Consider the following 17,769-nt stretch of genomic DNA (forward strand, 5'->3'; position numbering starts at 1 on the left):
CTTGAATCTGATTTAACTGAGCTTCAGTGAATTTGGGACAGAATTTTTATGGTGTTCATGATTTTATCTCTTTTTTTCTTTTCGAAATCTTCTTCTCTTTCAAGACTTCTTACACGTTCACTGAAGCCTGTTAATGTTTGTGCAGTTTTGAAAGAAGGATGAGAACACGTTGCAAACTTCCAAGATTTGCTATTGGGTGGGAATCTCTTGTTGTAGAACTCTGTCTTCTGGGCAAGTGTTGAGCTGTGTTGGGGAGTGTGCCTAGAGCGTGCCTTAAAGTAGGCATGCGCAGAGGAGGAATGAGGAAGTGAAGCATTTGCCGTCACTTAATGGTGTACAGAGAAGTTTCAGAGAGCAAAGAGGAGGGGAAAAAAAGAATCTATCAGAAATACTATTCTGGGCTTATTTTATGTGTTGTTCATGGAGCTCTACAGGCAGAGGTAAGAAGCTTTTTCTTCTGTTTACTCTTCTCTGATCAGGCATGGGTTTTCTCTCGCTTTTTAATTCTTGTCAGAGGTTTTTCTATGGAGCTGCATATAGAAAAGAGAGCTAGTATGATTTATCCTCTTCTGTGACCTGTGAGGCTGGCAGTGTGGGGTGTTTGTGCGTACGGCTTCAGCATGCCTTTTGAGAGCAAAGAGTTGAGTCTTTATAAAAAAACATATTACTTTTGACTTGTCAGGGTTTCCTGTGGGTAGTCAGGTCAGTTTTTCCCTAAAATGAAATTCGGGACTTTTTGAAGTATTAGATTCTCCACTTCTCAGGCAAGAAAAGAAAGACACTTAAGTGTTCTCAGAAATGCTGTTGCAGAAGTGCATTGGAGTAGAAAATTTACTTAAATAGGTCATATGAAGCACTGGTGACATTTATTGGTGTCTGTTTGGCACTAGGCAAATATGGAGCAGTTCAGTTGTTTGTTAGGATTGCACTTTGAATATCTGGTTATCCTATTAGCTAGGAATTGTCAATTTTATTTAGGTTGTTGATGTATTTTTAATCTCTGTTGCCAGAAGTTTTAAAGTAGTTAATGTGTCATCAAACCAGTCTCACAGGAGAGAGAGAGCTGCATCTTTTGCTAGGTTACTTGTTCTCAGAAATGTGTCTGTAAGTACTGAGGAGTAAGAGTCTCTAAAAAGTAATAAAAATGGTATTTTTGTTATTAGATTAAATTCTAGACTAGTCAAGAGCTGTATTTGTATGAGCAAGATGGTTGGCAAGCCTCAGTTTGTTTTGGCAGTGAGGAGCTGCTACAGTGTTAAGCTTTGCACTAAATAGGCACACGTCTGTGTTCCCTAACTGCTACAGGAAGTTCTACTTGTTTCTGATTAAGACTCAGCAAAAATGAAATGGCTTCAGGACTAATATAAAAACAGACAATAAAATAGCATTTATTCAGAATTTTGACGATGCTATTGTTTGGGGGAAAAAGCTTAGTGAAACACCATGGAAAGCAAGCAATGCTGTTTAAGAGCTGTGTATACTGAAATGGCAGAAACTGAGTGGAGGGTGCCCCATAGGTGTGCTGAGTCATCTGCCTTAAACTGTAACATGACTTACTGTGGACTGACTGCGGCTGGGAAAGATCAGGGCTAACTTGTGCATGACAAAGGGGCACGTGATACCTCTGTACTAGTACACGTTGAGTCCAAATAACGTGGCTGGGAGAGACCTCGGTATCTGTGTGGAAGGACTTGGAGAATCAAGTAATTTAAAGGGGATGAACTTAAACTGAAAGCAGGAGAGTTTTCTTCTATGTCATCCTGTTTGAAACTTGATGCCAGTGGATATTAGTAAAAAGTGTCTTGCATTTTGAAAACATCTTGGGAGTTGAACCTGCAAAGCTCTCAAGGTATTTGTGGAAGGATTTGGCCACCATAGACATAACACAGCTTTGACAGGAGACGCTATTACCCCTGTGTCATGCAGAGTAAGGAATATGATAAAGCATTGAGCAGTTGTCCCAATGGTTTATAGAATGATCCTGTCTTTCTTTGAAGCACTGGCAGGGTCCCAGAGGACATAGGTCGCTGATCTGATTACAGTGTGACATTTCCAGTCTGGGTTGAAGGATGGAATTTCAAGGATTTTTTGGGGGATGGGGGAGGGCCTAGAATAGAGGAGAAACCTGTTCAGGTTCTTCTAGCTGTGGATAAAAGCAGCTTATGCAGGACTAAACAGGAGGCGACGACTTTCCTGCAGGTATTTTATATTTTCAAATCAGAAGCAATGGAATAAATCTGCTTCTGCTCACAGCGTACTATTTGAGGACTATGTCTTGGGTCATCTTCATCCTTAAATACATCTTCTTGTCTTCCAGTTTATGCACTCAGGATGTGGCTTTTTGTGGCTTTTTGTTTTCTTCGGATTTGACATATCTTTTTTCTCAGTCATAGGCAAAGAAGTGTTGGAAGCTAACAAGTGTGAAATACATAGTGAATTGAGAGCATGGGTTAATATTGTGGGGAGGGGGATTTTAATAGATATGTCTTTTATAAAAAAAGGTATGCATTCTTTGCATTTTGCTCCCCTCTGGCATAATGCTGGAGAGAGACATTTAAAAACCTGAAGTGTTGTGTGTGAAAGTGTGAATATGCTTTTCCTATCTTATCTGTACAAGGAAGTATTCTTTCTGTAGTGATGGTAGTTCTGATACCTGTCTGTGATAATGAAACTCTTGTTTCCATCATTTTATTGCTGTTTGTAATCTCTCCTGCTTAAAGTAGCTCTTTGAAGCGAGAGGATATCTTGTTTGCAGTTATTTCCAAGGTTGTAGCAGGTCACAAACCTTGTGACAAGATGCACATCACTTCCAGCTTTACTTGTTATGTATCTACCTCATCTCTACACTTTGTACCTGGCAGAGATTTATGTTGTATCTCAGTGCTTGACTTTGCTTCTGCGTCTGAAGATACAAGATCCAGCAGGAAAACTGGACCATATCTGTGGAAAGCTGTGGCAGCAGCAGCAGTATTTGGTGTGGTGCCAGCCTGGATGCATGCAGCTTGCAAACTGTGATGCCATTCCCCTCTTATGCAGGCCTGGAAGAATTCTGTGCTGATCTGCTTGGGAGATTGGTTAGCATAGCAGGGTTTGTGGCTCAAACGCCTATGCTCTTCACCTGTGTGGAAAAGGTTGACTGGCTCAAGCCAGTTAGTCATCTGTTCTAGCAGTTAGACTGGGCTGAAATAGATGATTTCCTGAGTTTCTGCCAACCATATTTATGTCAGTGATATCTGTGGTCTTTGGTGTTTAGGCACCAGTACAGATCCATGGTGCCAAGTGCAGTCTGGTGAAATGAGAGGCAGGAGAGAAGTCTATCTTGGGTAAGGGGGAACTGTCACCCACAGGTGACATTCACCTCTGGTGATTACATATCCACAGTCAGGGCTGTGCATTCTACATTTGTATGTAATGTGCCCTTCTATTCAGGCAATTCTGTGCCAGGCTTGGGCTCATTAGGGCTCTTCAGAGAGTTGTGTGTGGGTGAAGTTTGCTTCTGTTTACTTCTGTTTTTTGAGACCTGCCTTGATAAGGGATCAGAGATGCTGCTAATTATTCCCTCCCTAGACTCCCCAAACTTCTCTGTTAACTGTTGCAGTTAAAAGAGGTTGTGTTTATTTACATTGGCCAGTTGTCTGGAGTGGCAAGAGGTACAGGTAGAAACAATATATATCTGCTTGTTTTGTTGGGTTTTTTTAACTGGTTAATTCATCTAGAAGTTGTGGTCACGTCCTCTTTTTCAGTTCAGAGCCTGAGATGGTGGAGTCTCTGTGTGTACATTTACTTTTTTAGTACGGATGATACAGCTTCGTGTTACCTTCTGATTTTTTTATTTCCTCAGTTAGTAAGAAACTGCTGTTTTCCTTAATGGTTGGTTAATAATCAAGCTTCAAATAGACTCTTCAAATTGTTTCTGAAGTGTAGATGTGTGTTGGTGGATATTTTAATTCCAGTGAGGTGTAAAGGAAGCAATATGATTCAGCTCTTAATTTTTGAACCTCAAATGGCATTTCACAGCACTGCAGTACACGCACTAGGTTTATCAAGCCTGTGAAATGCTTTTTGCAGAAGGATTTTTGTGGAGTTTCAAGGAAATTTCAAATAGAGATTTGGTTTGTAAAGGATAATTCTTGTTGGGGTACTTGTTACCAAGGTTTACTTAAAAATATATAAGAGAAGAGGGGAAGACTTGGAAATAAATTTTCTGGATCTTTTAGGCAATTAGCTGAATCAAGTATCTTACAAGTATAAATGTGTCATCATAACCCCACTGAAAACAATAGTAATGGGAATATTTTGTCTGTTTACTGACAAGATGGAAAGAATTATTTATTCACTATTAAAGAGGTCGTTTGAGGAAGGGGAGAGGGCACATCCAACAGCCTTGGTGGATCTTTTGATTGTGCAGTGGTGGTGTTAGGATTAACCACATACAGTACCTATTCCTCAGTACCTCCCTGTCTGGGTAGTATTGATTTCTTATTGATCCTGTGCTGACTGGTAAACAATGACTCTGTAGAACTGTCCCTCTTATGAAGTAATTTTTCTTTTATTAGCTGAAGAATTAAGCTTCAATATTTTCTTGATTAAGCATGGTTAAAAGCTTAACTAGTAACTTCATTGTTTGCCTTGGCAAAATCATTTTAGCAGTGAACAACATTGCACTAAATTCTGGAACAAAGACCTGGGGCTTTTCACAGTCTCTGTTTTAGCATTAGACTTTTGTTACTGTTTTAAAACATTTTGATTCTGAACTGTACAAGTCCCAACTTGAAGATTCTTTCTTTGCCTTTACTTAGAATGCAGATTTTTATTTTAATTTTGAGGTGGTGGTTGTTTTTAAGCTAAGGTTTTATAACAGATTGCTGGTTTGCTTATATAATAACTTTCAATCTGAACAGATATTAGCAAGTGCTCCTTCATATGAAACCTAAGCCAGTGGAACATGGGAATGTGAAACTAACACTTTTGGGTGGTTGGGGTGGATTTTTATTGTTGTTTTGCTGCCAAAAAATTTACTACCAAACCTATTTGGTAGTAAATCTGTGACCTGTACTGTTTTGGAGTTGTTTGGAGATTTTCTGCTAAATTCTCTGGTGATATACAGCCAGATATCAGTTTGGTTTTTTAATTGCAAGTTTTCCTTTTGATAATGATCCTTTTCATATCACTTCATCTGTCTACTCTTATATACACATGCAGATTTCTGCTTTTATTTCATTTTTTTTATCTCAAAGGGATGTCTTATCTTCCATTCCCTTCTAATTAGTAATGCTTGATCCTCTTGGTATTTTGCTTCTAAGTGCCAAGTAATGAAGACCTCCCAGGTTCTCCTCTATTGTAGTGTTTCAGTTATTTCTGAATGTGTTAAAATTTTGCTTTCTCCATGACTATAATGTCTAAGTAGGCAATTAATCATATAAATCAAGCTTAGAAAAGAGTCCTTGAGAAATAATTGTCATTCTTCCAGTCCAAAGTGACTTCTAGAAATTTTCTTCCCTCTTCTGAGGGATAGAGCTGTTTGGTGGGCAGACTGATGGCAATTAGTGTTGCTGAATTACACACAGCAATGCATGGAAATTCCCAGGGTAACAGAGATATGACCAACTAAGTCTTTGTGGTTTGGTGCTGCTCTGTACAGACCAGCTTGTATGAAGGTGCTGGAGTAGCAGTATGTGGTATTCCTTAGCAATGTGTGAGCTGTATTGCACCCAGATGGTGTCTGACTGTACCCTGAGCCATTCATCCATTTCTTCTTGAGGCTATGGCAGCTCAGATGTTTCTGCAGAGTCATTGTGTGCCAATCCAGAGGCCGTTGAAGTCAGAAGAAAGCTTGTTTTGTGGCAGAGGCTTTGGATGAAGCCTCGTCTAAGCAAAACTAGTTAAAGCTCCCAGTAAATACCATAAAAATTGTTTTAGTTGAATAAGCATAACAGCACTTCAAAAATTGCCTTTTTAATTAAAATCTAGTTGATGTTAATGAGCTCATTTGTAGAGAAATAAGAGAACATAAAACCAAAAAACTAATTGGTCTTAACTTCAATAAGATAGATAACTATCTTTATTTTTCTTTTTTTTTTAAGTTGCATAACAGTAGAAAGGGTTTTAAGCGTCTTTTCCAGTGCCAGAGACTAGCTGGAATTAAAACAAGTCATGACTTAATCTTCTATTTAATGTTAGAACTGCACCTCAGGTTCAGCCATACCCCTGCAAGTATTATTTACTTAGCACAAAGGATTTCATGTGCCTGGTCCAGTAGAGAATGCTAACTTTTTGTTTCTGTTTTCTTTTAGGTTATGTTTCACACTATGTGCTGACTGTCTGTACTTACAGAAGATATTTAAAAACAAACAGACTTTTTCTTCAAAGATTTTGATTCCAGTGGAATCTGTGCTTTAGATTTTTGTCTTGTCAATTAACTCGTGAAGCAATGCCTGTACAAGCTCCACAATGGACGGATTTTCTCTCCTGCCCGATTTGCACACAGACTTTCGATGAAACAATCCGGAAGCCAATCAGCTTGGGTTGTGGCCACACTGTCTGCAAGATGTGCCTCAACAAGCTCCACCGTAAGGCGTGCCCTTTTGACCAGACCACTATCAATATGGACATCGAACTCCTTCCTGTGAACTCAGCCTTGCTGCAGCTAGTGGGCGCTCAGGTATCACTGCTTTTGTTTTTTAAACAAAAAAAGAAGTTTCTATGTTGTTTTCCTTTTTCTTTTTGGAGGACAAGTCATGAATAAAGAGTATGACTGTTAATGCTGTGTGGAGTAGGCATCTATGTTTTTGTAGACTGACTTGGATGAACACAGGTCTTAGACCTTTGGCATACTGTATAGAGGTGTAGTAGAGATTTTGATTCTACTGGCCTGTAGGTGATTTTTGTGTTCCATCTAATTTAGTGTAACCTTGGGCTGTCAATAGAACAGGTTGGATCTGTTCCCATCCTTCTTTTCCTAACTCGTATCTAGCCATGCTTTGCCAAAAGGATGGATTGGATCAGTGAGATTATCTGGTGGGAAGCTGTGCACCTGTGGTGGTTACTTGCTTTACCATATTCATCCTATAATTAGTTGTCCTAAAAGCAGGAGAGAATAAGAAGAGAGGCAGACCCCTCTGATGGCAGCCTTTTTATTGTCTTATGTTTAATTTTGATAAACTGTGCTCTGGAAATGTAATGTCCTGAGCTGACAAGTTGATTGAAATCCATGTTAGGTGAATGGGTGAAGCCTGACTGAGACTCCCCTTTCTGCTGGAATGAGTACTCCTGAGGTCAGCTGAACTGGTGATCTAATGGGGATGAGTACTCCAGCGGCACTGATACTGATGGCAGCCTGAGGAAAGGGGCAGGGATGTGTGGAAAGCAGGATCACTTGATCAGTTGCAGCACAGACTTAAATTTGTCATAAGCTTATCATGGTTAGATCACAGGTAGTTTCCTATGACCCATACCTCCAAAGGCTGGACAGGGTTGTGGATTTGGAGAGGAGGTACAAGCATGTGTAACTTGCAGATGAAGAAAAAAATGTAGATGGGATGCAATTACCATAGAGGTGTTATTGTTTTGCTTTGTGCTGCTTCTCTGCCTGGACTCAGCAGAGTTGGAGATAGCAGAAAATTCCTTCAGGGAAAAGCTGTGTTTTGGAGGAAGTTTAAAAGATGTGTAAGAAAGAAAGATACTCTTGTGATGTTTTTATTAGCTACTGAGGCCTAGAGATCCAGGCCTGCTTTTGTTACTTCTTTTCTTTGGCGTATGAAGTAGTACAGCTTTGTTGTTTGTTTTGTGGTGTAGAAATTGTATCAGAAGTTTTAAAATTGGCTTGTGTTTCATCTGTGCTGAGTGACTCATCCTGCACTGGAGGAGAGGGCCATAAGACTGTGTGCTTCCATTTCAGAGGTACGCAGATGCCACCTCACTCACTATCTTTGAAGAGCTTACAAGCAGTGTGAAACCTGTGGGTGATTACATAAATATTGTCATTTTCTGTCTCCCTTTTCTTCCTCTCTAGAGTTTATAGAGTAGTTCCCACTGTATCCAAATATCCACATTTATGATAGATGTCTTTTTCTTTCTGCATGTTTTCAGTTGTTTTGTTAAGCTTTGTGAGAAGCTATATGATAGCTTTACCTTGATCTTTACCTGAATTAAAATTTCCATAAAAACAAGATTCTCTGGAATGAGATGGAAAATCATCCTGCCTCTGTTGCAGGTAATTGAGAATTTTATTCTGGTTTTACTAATTAGCCAATCAGAGTTTTCTCACATCCATGTGTGTGAGACATGAAGGAAGAGTGGCTTTATGATAGTATTGTGTTTGTCTTGAGAGTGCTCTGAACTCTAGTTTTAGACTTCAAAGTAATGACTTAAATTTTGTACTGCTTTTTGTATTCTAAAGTTTTAAGTAATAAAGATTCATAGGACCTTGTTTCATGGTGATCTTGAAGTTGCAAATGACACCAAAAGAGACAATATTCCCTTCCCTTACTACTTTGCCACTCATTCCTGCATATGTGCTACTCGATGCATTATGATAATTAAACAATAATTGGTCATCTTAGCTGAGGTTTTGTTACTGGCAAACTTTTCCTGTAGTTAAAATTTGCACTACCTTCCCCCAGCTCCTAATTTCAATGGGCATGTGAATGAAATCGGTTTTCAGTATAACTGACCCTCCTTTCTCTTACCCTTCCTGGTACCTGTTATAGTGTTTACCAGACTATGGAGTACTAGAAAATAAGTACAGGACTTTGCTGTGAAGGATAGGAAAATAGTTGCTATTTTCCACCACTGTCCCTAAGGCCTTTTAAAATATATATATTTTTATTTTAAAAGACTTGATGAAGGAAGAAACTGCAGTAATTTTGAACTCTATCCTGTTAAGAAGGGGGACTCTTGGGTACATAGCAACAAAAATGATCTGCAAGCAGGAAGCCAGCTTCCGAAGCAGGAGTAATATCATCAACTTCAGTGAAACAAAACCCATTTTCTTGTTCCACTTCTTGGTTTAGTTTCAGGAGAGTGTACATGTCACTAACATCCCCTGTTCTCCAACAAACCTCTGTACACCTTAACCTGAGTCCATGGAGATGTGTAATACATTTTAAAAAATGATAAATTCCAAAAAACAGGTTTCATTTCAGAAATAAACACAGTACAACACAAATAAAGCTTTTATATGGGGGATAAAAACCTTCTCTTTGGGGAGACTTCTGAGAAAAATCACACTTTTATAAGTGTTAAGAGCTTTTTTGAAGACAAAGGAGGAAACCAGGTAGTTTGAAAAAGCAAATCTATGCTGCTGTGACTGGCAATAATGGTAGCATTCAAGGGCAAGCTACACTGCTTGGCTTTTGCGCAGGTACCATGAGTGAAATAAGCAGGACTGTACTTCTGGGGAAGATGTACTCAACTTGTCACCCAGTCAGCTGGGAAAGCAATAACCTATTTCTGACAGGAGCACTCTCTGTGTAGGTTTTGTCACTTTAATGATAAAAAGAGTTTGTTTCGTACTTGAATTACAGGCTGCTTCTCAGTTGTCCCTCCTTCAACCCCTTTTCCAGAAATACAAACTGTTGCCCAAGTTATATCCACCCTTGATGTGAAAATAAACTGACACAGAGACTCAAATTCCCGTTCCCACTTTGTAGCATAGTACACGTTAAACCAGTTACAGGGTCTTCTCTGGAGGACAGCGCTCAAGCAGTTCAGCCCACATGTAGATAAGTTCAGCTATAAGGTGATGGTGGTGGGAAGAACAGATTGTAAGGGGAGAATGAGAATTATTATTTCTGGGAGAGCTGGAAATAGCCGAGCACCTAAGTAACAGCTAAGCATATTTTGAAGGAAGGGAGGCACAGCGTCCTTGAACACAAATCAAAAAGGGGATACTTTACTTTTTTTAAACTTCTTGAGTAAAGAAATCCTTTAAGCCAGTCTCTATAGAAATGAGGTTTTGAGTTTTACTGTTCAGACTTCACATATTACTCACTATGTGCAACTATTTTAAACATTCAGCAGGCCAGTATTTTGAAGATGCATAATCGTGGATCTGTCATCTAATCTCTTTCCTCCTGTCTTTTTAACACATGAAACAGCAATGTACACGTTCCAAACAGGTGACATGAAGTGGCAAAAATTCCTGTGGTGCTTTAATTTCTTTCGTAGTCTGCTACTGGACATGATAAATACAATTGTAGGCGTGAGGCAATGGAATCATGTATGACAAGAGAACGGGTGGAGTGATCTGAACTCAGAGCCCTTTCAAAAGGGGAAGATTACCATTGCAGAGATATTAGCAGCATGTTTGATAGTTTTTTTGTAACTTGGTGGAATGAGGTGCTTCAGAAAAAGAATTGCCTATGAAGAAGTTGCACTTAGTGTTTTGTTTGGGTTTTGGCAGGAAGCAAATAATCTATTTGTAGAGGAGAAAAAAAGTATTGTGGGAAACAGTTTTCAAGCCAGACAAAAAGGAGTTTGGTCTGTTTAACATGTTCTTATTTTGTGCAATTAGATGTCTAATGGTAATTAGTGACAACTCAGCTGACATCCTTCATCAAATTATGCTTAAATCACCAATTCAAAATCACAGCCTGGTATGAGTGTGGTGCTTTAGCATTCTTTTCCACTCCCCTTCCTCATGCCATCATAGCCTGCCTCTTCCCACAGCCACAAATAGTCAAGCTGATGGGCAGCATTCCACTGCCAGGCTACTGCTGTCATTGCCAAGGCAGATGCAGGCAAAACAATCACAAATTTGCAGTAATTAAACATCTGAGATTATTTTTCCTGTCTTGTTCTAGTCTCCCTTGGGAGGTGTTTTATTATATTATGTAAATATATTTGCAGTGAAAACTGATAAGGGTGTGGTGTCTGAGAGAATGGAATATTGGCTGAGGATGAAAATTATGAACTCACTCTGCAGGGCCTCTATTTTGAGGCTTTCAAGAGGCACGATAAACAAAAGTGACCACAGGGTCTCGCATGCTGCTGAAAGGATATTTTATGAAGGGGAAGTGAGAATGCTTTGGAGTAGAATTATTTCTTAATTGTTCCTCAGCAATTCCATGACAAAGCCAAAACTAAAATTCAGGTCTCCTGTGACTTTTATGAATCATGTCATCACCATTTTTCTCTTGGTAGATGCTGTTTTAAAATCATTCTAACCCTAAAATATTTTTAAGAGTCTTGAAAGTGCATATAATAGAAACAGCAAAAGGACAAGTTATTTGTAAGTTTTACTGACATGCATCACATGAGTGAAGGTGAAGTGTGTGGGGAGAAACATTCTCTTGTCCTGAAGCCTCCTTAAACTGCAAAGTAAGCATCTTGTTTTATTGTGAAGTACTGCACTTGCTCCATCTTAAGATGAAAGTTAAACTGTGATCTTTCAAGCTCGTTTTGCAAACAGTACAGTTTTGTAGAGCTTTTAGATGTTTACACTGAAGCTTCCCTTGCAAGGACGAGAAAGGGAAATGATCTGCAGGTACAGTGTGAAATAGCTTGGTAAACTCTTCAAAGTTGCTCTATGCCAGCGTTTTCCTGGAGTAGGGGAAAGCTTTCTTTCAGCAGCCAGACAGCCCTTGTGTCTCGTGGGTGGAGTTGTGCTGTGTATGGCATTCCAAACCGCTGCTGTGAATGTGTGCTAAACCTGCCTTAATTCAAGCTGGAAATTCAGGCCTGAACGCGGCTTCCTGCCCTGTGTCTCTTCCAAACCCTCTTTGTGTACTGGGTAGTGTTTGTGTTGCCACCAGTGCCAGCTGGTGTAAATAGGAATTTGCACAAAATAGATTACAACAGTAAATAGGACATAGACTATACGACTATACCATTCTATGTAGTCTATCTTGGCACAAATGCATGAGATGCACATTGTTTGATCAGTAAGCCAGTTCTGCTTGTGTAATCCCAGACAGAGGCAGACTGCTAAAATGGCAGTGGTTTGGAGAAAGAGATGGAGTATTCTGTTAATACTCATTTCTCAAGGCTCAAGAACCAATCCAGCTGAGGCTGTTGCTACTGTTATGGCTGATCACTGTAGGACACAGTTGCAAAATCTCCTTTGCTGGAAGCTTTCTTGCTTGTAGGAAAAAAAAAACCCAAACCAACAAACCACAAAACCAGAACACTCCAAACAAACACCACCCCATCCCCAAAATTAAAACACCTCAAAAACTACTTAACTGCAGTCTATGAACACCATCCAGGCTAATCTTGATGTTCTACAGCTAAGTTCTTATTTTGCAATGTGTGTCAAACAACTTGGCATGCACAGTTGTCTAATTCTGTAGAAGTATGGTTATATGATTGAAACCAATTGCTTTTTATTGAAATTGGTAGGAAATCTCCTGCCCACTTCAGTGGTGGCAGCCATATATGTGTGTGTATATATATATTTCGTGTAAATTCACGGCTGCCATCATAACGCTACTCTTTACAGGGCTGGGTTGCACATGGGTTAGTGGGTTTTAACTGTCCTTAATTCAAGCATTAAAGGCTTGTGCTTTTAGGTTTGAGGGCCTGAGTTGGTATTTGTAAGCAGCTACATGGGATTAGCATGCTGATATTGCTGTTTGGATAGTCATTGCCTTGGAAATAGAAGTTGAGGTCTGACATCTGCTTGCATTTCAATAGCATGTGCAAGAAGTGCTTGTTTCATCATCTCAAACTCCAGTTCTCTATACTATGATTTATTGATTGCTGGATAGTGATATCGGGAAACATTATTACAGTGCTGTACTATACTGCACCTTCAAGTTTGTTTAAAACTCAAAGAATTTAACTGGAGGAAAACAAAACCAAAATTATAACTTTATGGAAGGAGTGGGTGCAACATCTCTTTGGAAAATCCTGATTTCTAATGAATGCCTAGATTTAGTAGTAAATGCCACAACAACAAAACCCCCCAAACAAAACCCCAGGAATGTAGCTGGCCTATGTTGCCAGATTAATACTTGCAAGAGTGTGTTAATGTGCACTGTATAGGATAAATTGTTCTTGGTGTTTGGTAATTTGATCTAGTCAGAATATGCTCCAAGTATATTTGCTGCTATGTCTTTCTCCCACTAATCCAAGAAGCTCCAGTCCCTTATCCCTGGATGGTTTTAGAGCTGTGAGGCCCCAGATGTGGTTGCTAGGATTTGTCTTAATTTGTTCTGATTTTTTTTGGTCATACAGCTTTGGGGATGTCTCAATATGTGTGTGATTTCAGCCAAAGTTTTACAGTTATAAGAAATGATATGTTGCTCATGGATTTTTTTTTTTTTTTTTTTTTTTTGTCATGGAATAAGCCAACTGCTTCTAGTTCCTGTCAGCCACTAAATAGAAGTCTACTATATGTAAATTCTTTAAAGTTTTTTCTTCATTTCCATTTATGTTTTGGTATGCTGTTTGTTCATTAAAGAAGCTGAAAAATTGCGTAGTACTACAGAAAAAACATAGAAAGGGAACAAAACAGGAAATGCTTGATACTAACAAGTGTTTGTAACTGTGACTGCTGCTTTACTGATGCATCTTCATCAGATGTACATGTTATCTTTCTTTCAGGTTCCTGAGCAGCAGCCGATTACTTTATGTAGTGGAGCTGAAGATACCAAGCATTATGAAGAGGGCAAGAAATGTGTGGAAGAATTGGCATTGTACCTCAAACCACTCAGCAGCGCAAGAGGTAATGCCTGTGTTGTTTACTTTGAAAATGAAAGCTGGAAACAAATAAGATACAAAAGAAACTATCCAAATGATTAGTTAGTCTGTTTGAAAAGTGGATATAAACCTAGTTTAAAAACAAACTGAAACAAGCTTTCTGAGCTTTAAGGTTATGTCTTCGCAGCAGCCATGTGTGTGGTGGAATTTAAAGGCATTGTGTCAAAAACAATACTTAGAAAAGGCTGAGGTAGTAGGCTGAGGTATTTGGGCACAGCTGAGAAACCCCTTCAGACTAAGTCAAAGTAGATAAATCGGCCTTTTTTTGAGTCATGCTTTGCTTTGAGATAATTGTAGTAATGCAGCTTGTTTGTGGAGAAGGAATAAACTGAAATAAGACAGTTACTGCAGATAGAATATTTAAGAGAAATAACTACTACTGTTTGTAAAAGATGTTTAATAAGAGCTGGACCCATCAGAGTAATTTTAAGTTAGCAAAACTACTGGATTCAAGAGTATAGATTTTATCTACATGACATGTGGTGGACTTGGAAAATGTCAACTCTATTAGTAGAGGTGAGCATCATGTGCATCAGGCTTCCAAAAACTAATCTTTACATCTCAAGCTCTTCTGCTGGTACAGTGTGAGAGCAGTATCACACTTGAGTAGTAGTGACTCAGTGAACAAGCTGCATGCTGTGGAATAAACTCTGTAAAGCAGCCATATGTCTAGCAAGTTGCTTGTTCCTTTAACCTAGTTTACGTTTCTCCCAGCACATTTGTGAACAAGTTCTTGCACATCACAGTTTTTAACTTGATATAAGTTCAATTTGGCTAGGCCAACAGTTGAGACAAGAAGCAAATGTCTTTTTTGAATATAAAGACAAAGAAGGCAGTGATACCTGAAGGCCATGAATAAAGGAAAGACTGTGTTATAGTCCTACACTTGAGGAGACACCTGGCAATCTGTATGAGATGGTCAAGGACAGACTACCAGCACGGAGAGAGAGTTCATTAAAGGTTCTACTTTATTAGAGTGCCAAATCAGTCAATAACAAAACTTAAACCTGGGGGAAAACTGACTCCCAGCTTTTAATGCTGAGTAAAATAAACTGACAAAAATGGGCTCTTGATGTGCCTTCTCTAGTGTTGAGTTTAACAAAGTTGTCATGAGGAGAACTGTATTTGCACTTCACCAGTACCATGATTGAAGGGCTGGAGTAAGGAGATACAAAGTAGTTTATATTATTGTCTGCTTCATTTTGTTTTGAAGGTGTGGGTCTTAACAGTACTACACAGAGCATGCTAAGTCGTCCCATGCAAAGGAAACTTGTGACATTAGTTCACTGCCAGTTAGTGGAAGGAGATACAAAGTAGTTTATATTATTGTCTGCTTCATTTTGTTTTGAAGGTGTGGGTCTTAACAGTACTACACAGAGCATGCTAAGTCGTCCCATGCAAAGGAAACTTGTGACATTAGTTCACTGCCAGTTAGTGGAAGAAGAAGGGCGGATCAGAGCCATGCGTGCAGCACGGTCGCTTGGTGAAAGAACAGTCACAGAGCTTATTCTTCAACATCAAAATCCTCAGCAGCTCTCTTCCAACCTTTGGGCTGCAGTGAGAGCCAGAGGCTGCCAGTTCCTTGGACCAGGTAGGTAACATCACAGTACTACTGCTGTGCTAGAAGCAGTTTAGAATTGAGGAGAATGGGTGTCAAATTGCCTGAGTGATTTTATTAGGCAGTGGCTTAATTTCTTAACAGTAGTTTTTCTGAATTAATAACCTATGTATTGGGCTGCTGTCATGGACGTTGTCACATTTTTAGTGCTTTTACAGGTCTTCTGTAAAATTCAGAATATTGTGTCTCCTTTTGTTCTTGTCATAAGGTAAAATAATAGGAAGTAGTTTCTCACTGTTCTTTGAAGAAGTAGGACTTCTAGAAAAGAAGATTATTAGAAGTAGCTAGATGTGGCTTATTTTCCTTCTCTAGCATAATAAACATACAAAACAATTGTGGGGAGAAATCTGTTACGTTTGGAGCGTGTGTAAGCATTTTCAAGACACATACTTAAAAATTAAATTCCTTTCCATAGAATGATTTAGTAGCCAGTCAATTTTGCTTAAAAAGAGTTAATGAAGTCTTATTACTGAACATGTAGACTTTGCTTGTTGAGGAAAAACAATGCCTTTAAATATGAAGCCAATTTCTTAAAATCAAGAAAGAAAAAGAAAAGCAGCTTTTCCCCACCAAAACAAATGAAAGACAATTAACTTTGGGATGCCAACTATCCTCAAGGAAGAGAGGCTTGTTGCCTAGTAAGATATGTGGTGCTGCAGCACCGAATTTATCAGTGTGGACACTAGTTGCACTCTTACCTGCATAGGAACCAACCTTGCTCTTCCTCAGACTATCAGCTTTTTCATCTGTGGGATATAGGCAATAAATTTTGAAAACTCTTAATAACCAAGAGAGACTCAGATGATAGATAGGAAGACTCCTTTATTCCTGTCTGACACCCAAAATAGAACAAATAATTAATGTCCCCCACTTGTCAGGAAACAAGAAACTGCAGAACTCTTGACTTCTCTCATCCTTTTCCTCTTCTTTCTATATTGCCCACCACCAGCAATGCAAGAGGAGGCTTTAAAGCTGGTTCTTCTAGCGCTGGAAGATGGATCTGCACTGTCACGGAAGGTCTTGGTTCTCTTTGTGGTTCAGAGGCTGGAACCGCGATTTCCTCAGGCTTCTAAAACTAGCATTGGGCATGTTGTCCAGCTTCTTTATAGAGCCTCATGCTTCAAGGTACGAAGAACATTCTGATAGAAGATTTCATAATGCTATGAAAACTGTTGTTTTTTACTTATAATTTTAATTTCCATGCAATATCAAATGTGCCTAAAATGTGTAGTTACAGAAAGTATTGCTCAGTAAGTCACACCTGCTTTTAGAGAGTTCTCTGTCATCCAGCTGTGATGACAATGCAGGCTGAAACTGCAGCTGTAAGCTGTGAAGCTGGGTTTTGATTCTCTTCAGGTTACATAGGTTTATAGTAACAAAGCATGTATGCAAGTCGGTGTAATTTAACTCTGAGTTTAAAAGAGACTTAAAGCTGGAAAATTCCCAGTTCTGTTAATTGAGTGGTGATATGGTTAGAAACAAAGAAATAGGAGGCTCTGGATATCAGAATTGTATACACGAGACTTAAGCTGCTTATTGTACTATACAGTATTTTATGGTCCATTCTTAGGTTCTCAAATGTCATTCACTGCTGCTAAGTGAGGAGAAAAATACTTTGTACCCTCAAACAAAATTCTGCAGTACAAACAAAATACCTTGAGTGGAGAGGTAGTGCTGCCGTTTAGGAAGTGTGAGGTTTCCACTAAGATCTGGGTCAGGGTCTGAGTAAGTTATGTTTGGTATCCATTTCAACAGAGGTTCCTATTTATGAATTGCAAGCTGTCTAGTTCATTGCATAGTGTTTCAGTTCAGTTGAGTTTGAAGAACTTAGTTACTGGGTGAAGATTTCATTTGCCTTAGACTTGCCATAATTCCTGGCTTATCCTGCTTAATTATTTTTGGCTTGGTTTTCCCCACTAGGTGACAAAGCGAGATGAGGATTCCTCCCTTATGCAACTGAAGGAGGAATTTCGGACTTACGAAGCTCTGAGAAGGGAACATGATTCCCAGATAGTTCAAATAGCTATGGAAGCAGGTTTACGCATTGCACCAGATCAGTGGTCCTCTCTGTTATACGGAGACCAGTCTCACAAATCTCACATGCAGTCGATCATTGACAAGGTAAAGCCACCTAAAATCAGCCCAGTCTGTCTTGTTTGTAACCATGGTAGACTTAAATGCTTGTAATGTGAATTTACAAATAATGCCCATGTGCACTCGCCTTACCCATTAATTATTTGCCCAGTTATTTAAAAACCCGTTATGGCCTGGATAATTAGAATATATGTATTTGTAACCTAATAAACCCCGCTCCCTCTTCCATCCTGCCATCTCTTTCTACTTTATCTCTTTCTGCAGATAGGGAGACACTAAAGGTTAGCTACACAGCTGGGATGTGTCCTTTCTGAACAGCTGATATTTGCCAATGGAGTAACAGAGGTTAATGGTTC

The 17,769-nt window shown here is 39.2% G+C and overlaps 1 protein-coding gene across 1 annotated transcript in view; it reads left to right on the forward strand.

The window, feature by feature from the left end:
* The window catches only part of RC3H1 (ring finger and CCCH-type domains 1), a 75,320-nt gene that overhangs the window by 16,491 nt on the left and 41,060 nt on the right, over window positions 1-17,769 (forward strand). Inside the window, exons 2-6 of the mRNA XM_062004323.1 lie at window positions 6,294-6,661; window positions 13,546-13,666; window positions 15,053-15,292; window positions 16,269-16,444; window positions 17,240-17,440. Coding sequence (XP_061860307.1) covers window positions 6,431-6,661; window positions 13,546-13,666; window positions 15,053-15,292; window positions 16,269-16,444; window positions 17,240-17,440 — 969 coding nt within the window. The 5' untranslated portion in view covers window positions 6,294-6,430. The remainder of the gene's footprint in view (window positions 1-6,293; window positions 6,662-13,545; window positions 13,667-15,052; window positions 15,293-16,268; window positions 16,445-17,239; window positions 17,441-17,769) is intronic.

This window comes from Colius striatus, chromosome 10, assembly GCF_028858725.1.
Source record: "Colius striatus isolate bColStr4 chromosome 10, bColStr4.1.hap1, whole genome shotgun sequence".
Lineage (NCBI taxonomy): Eukaryota > Metazoa > Chordata > Aves > Coliiformes > Coliidae > Colius > Colius striatus.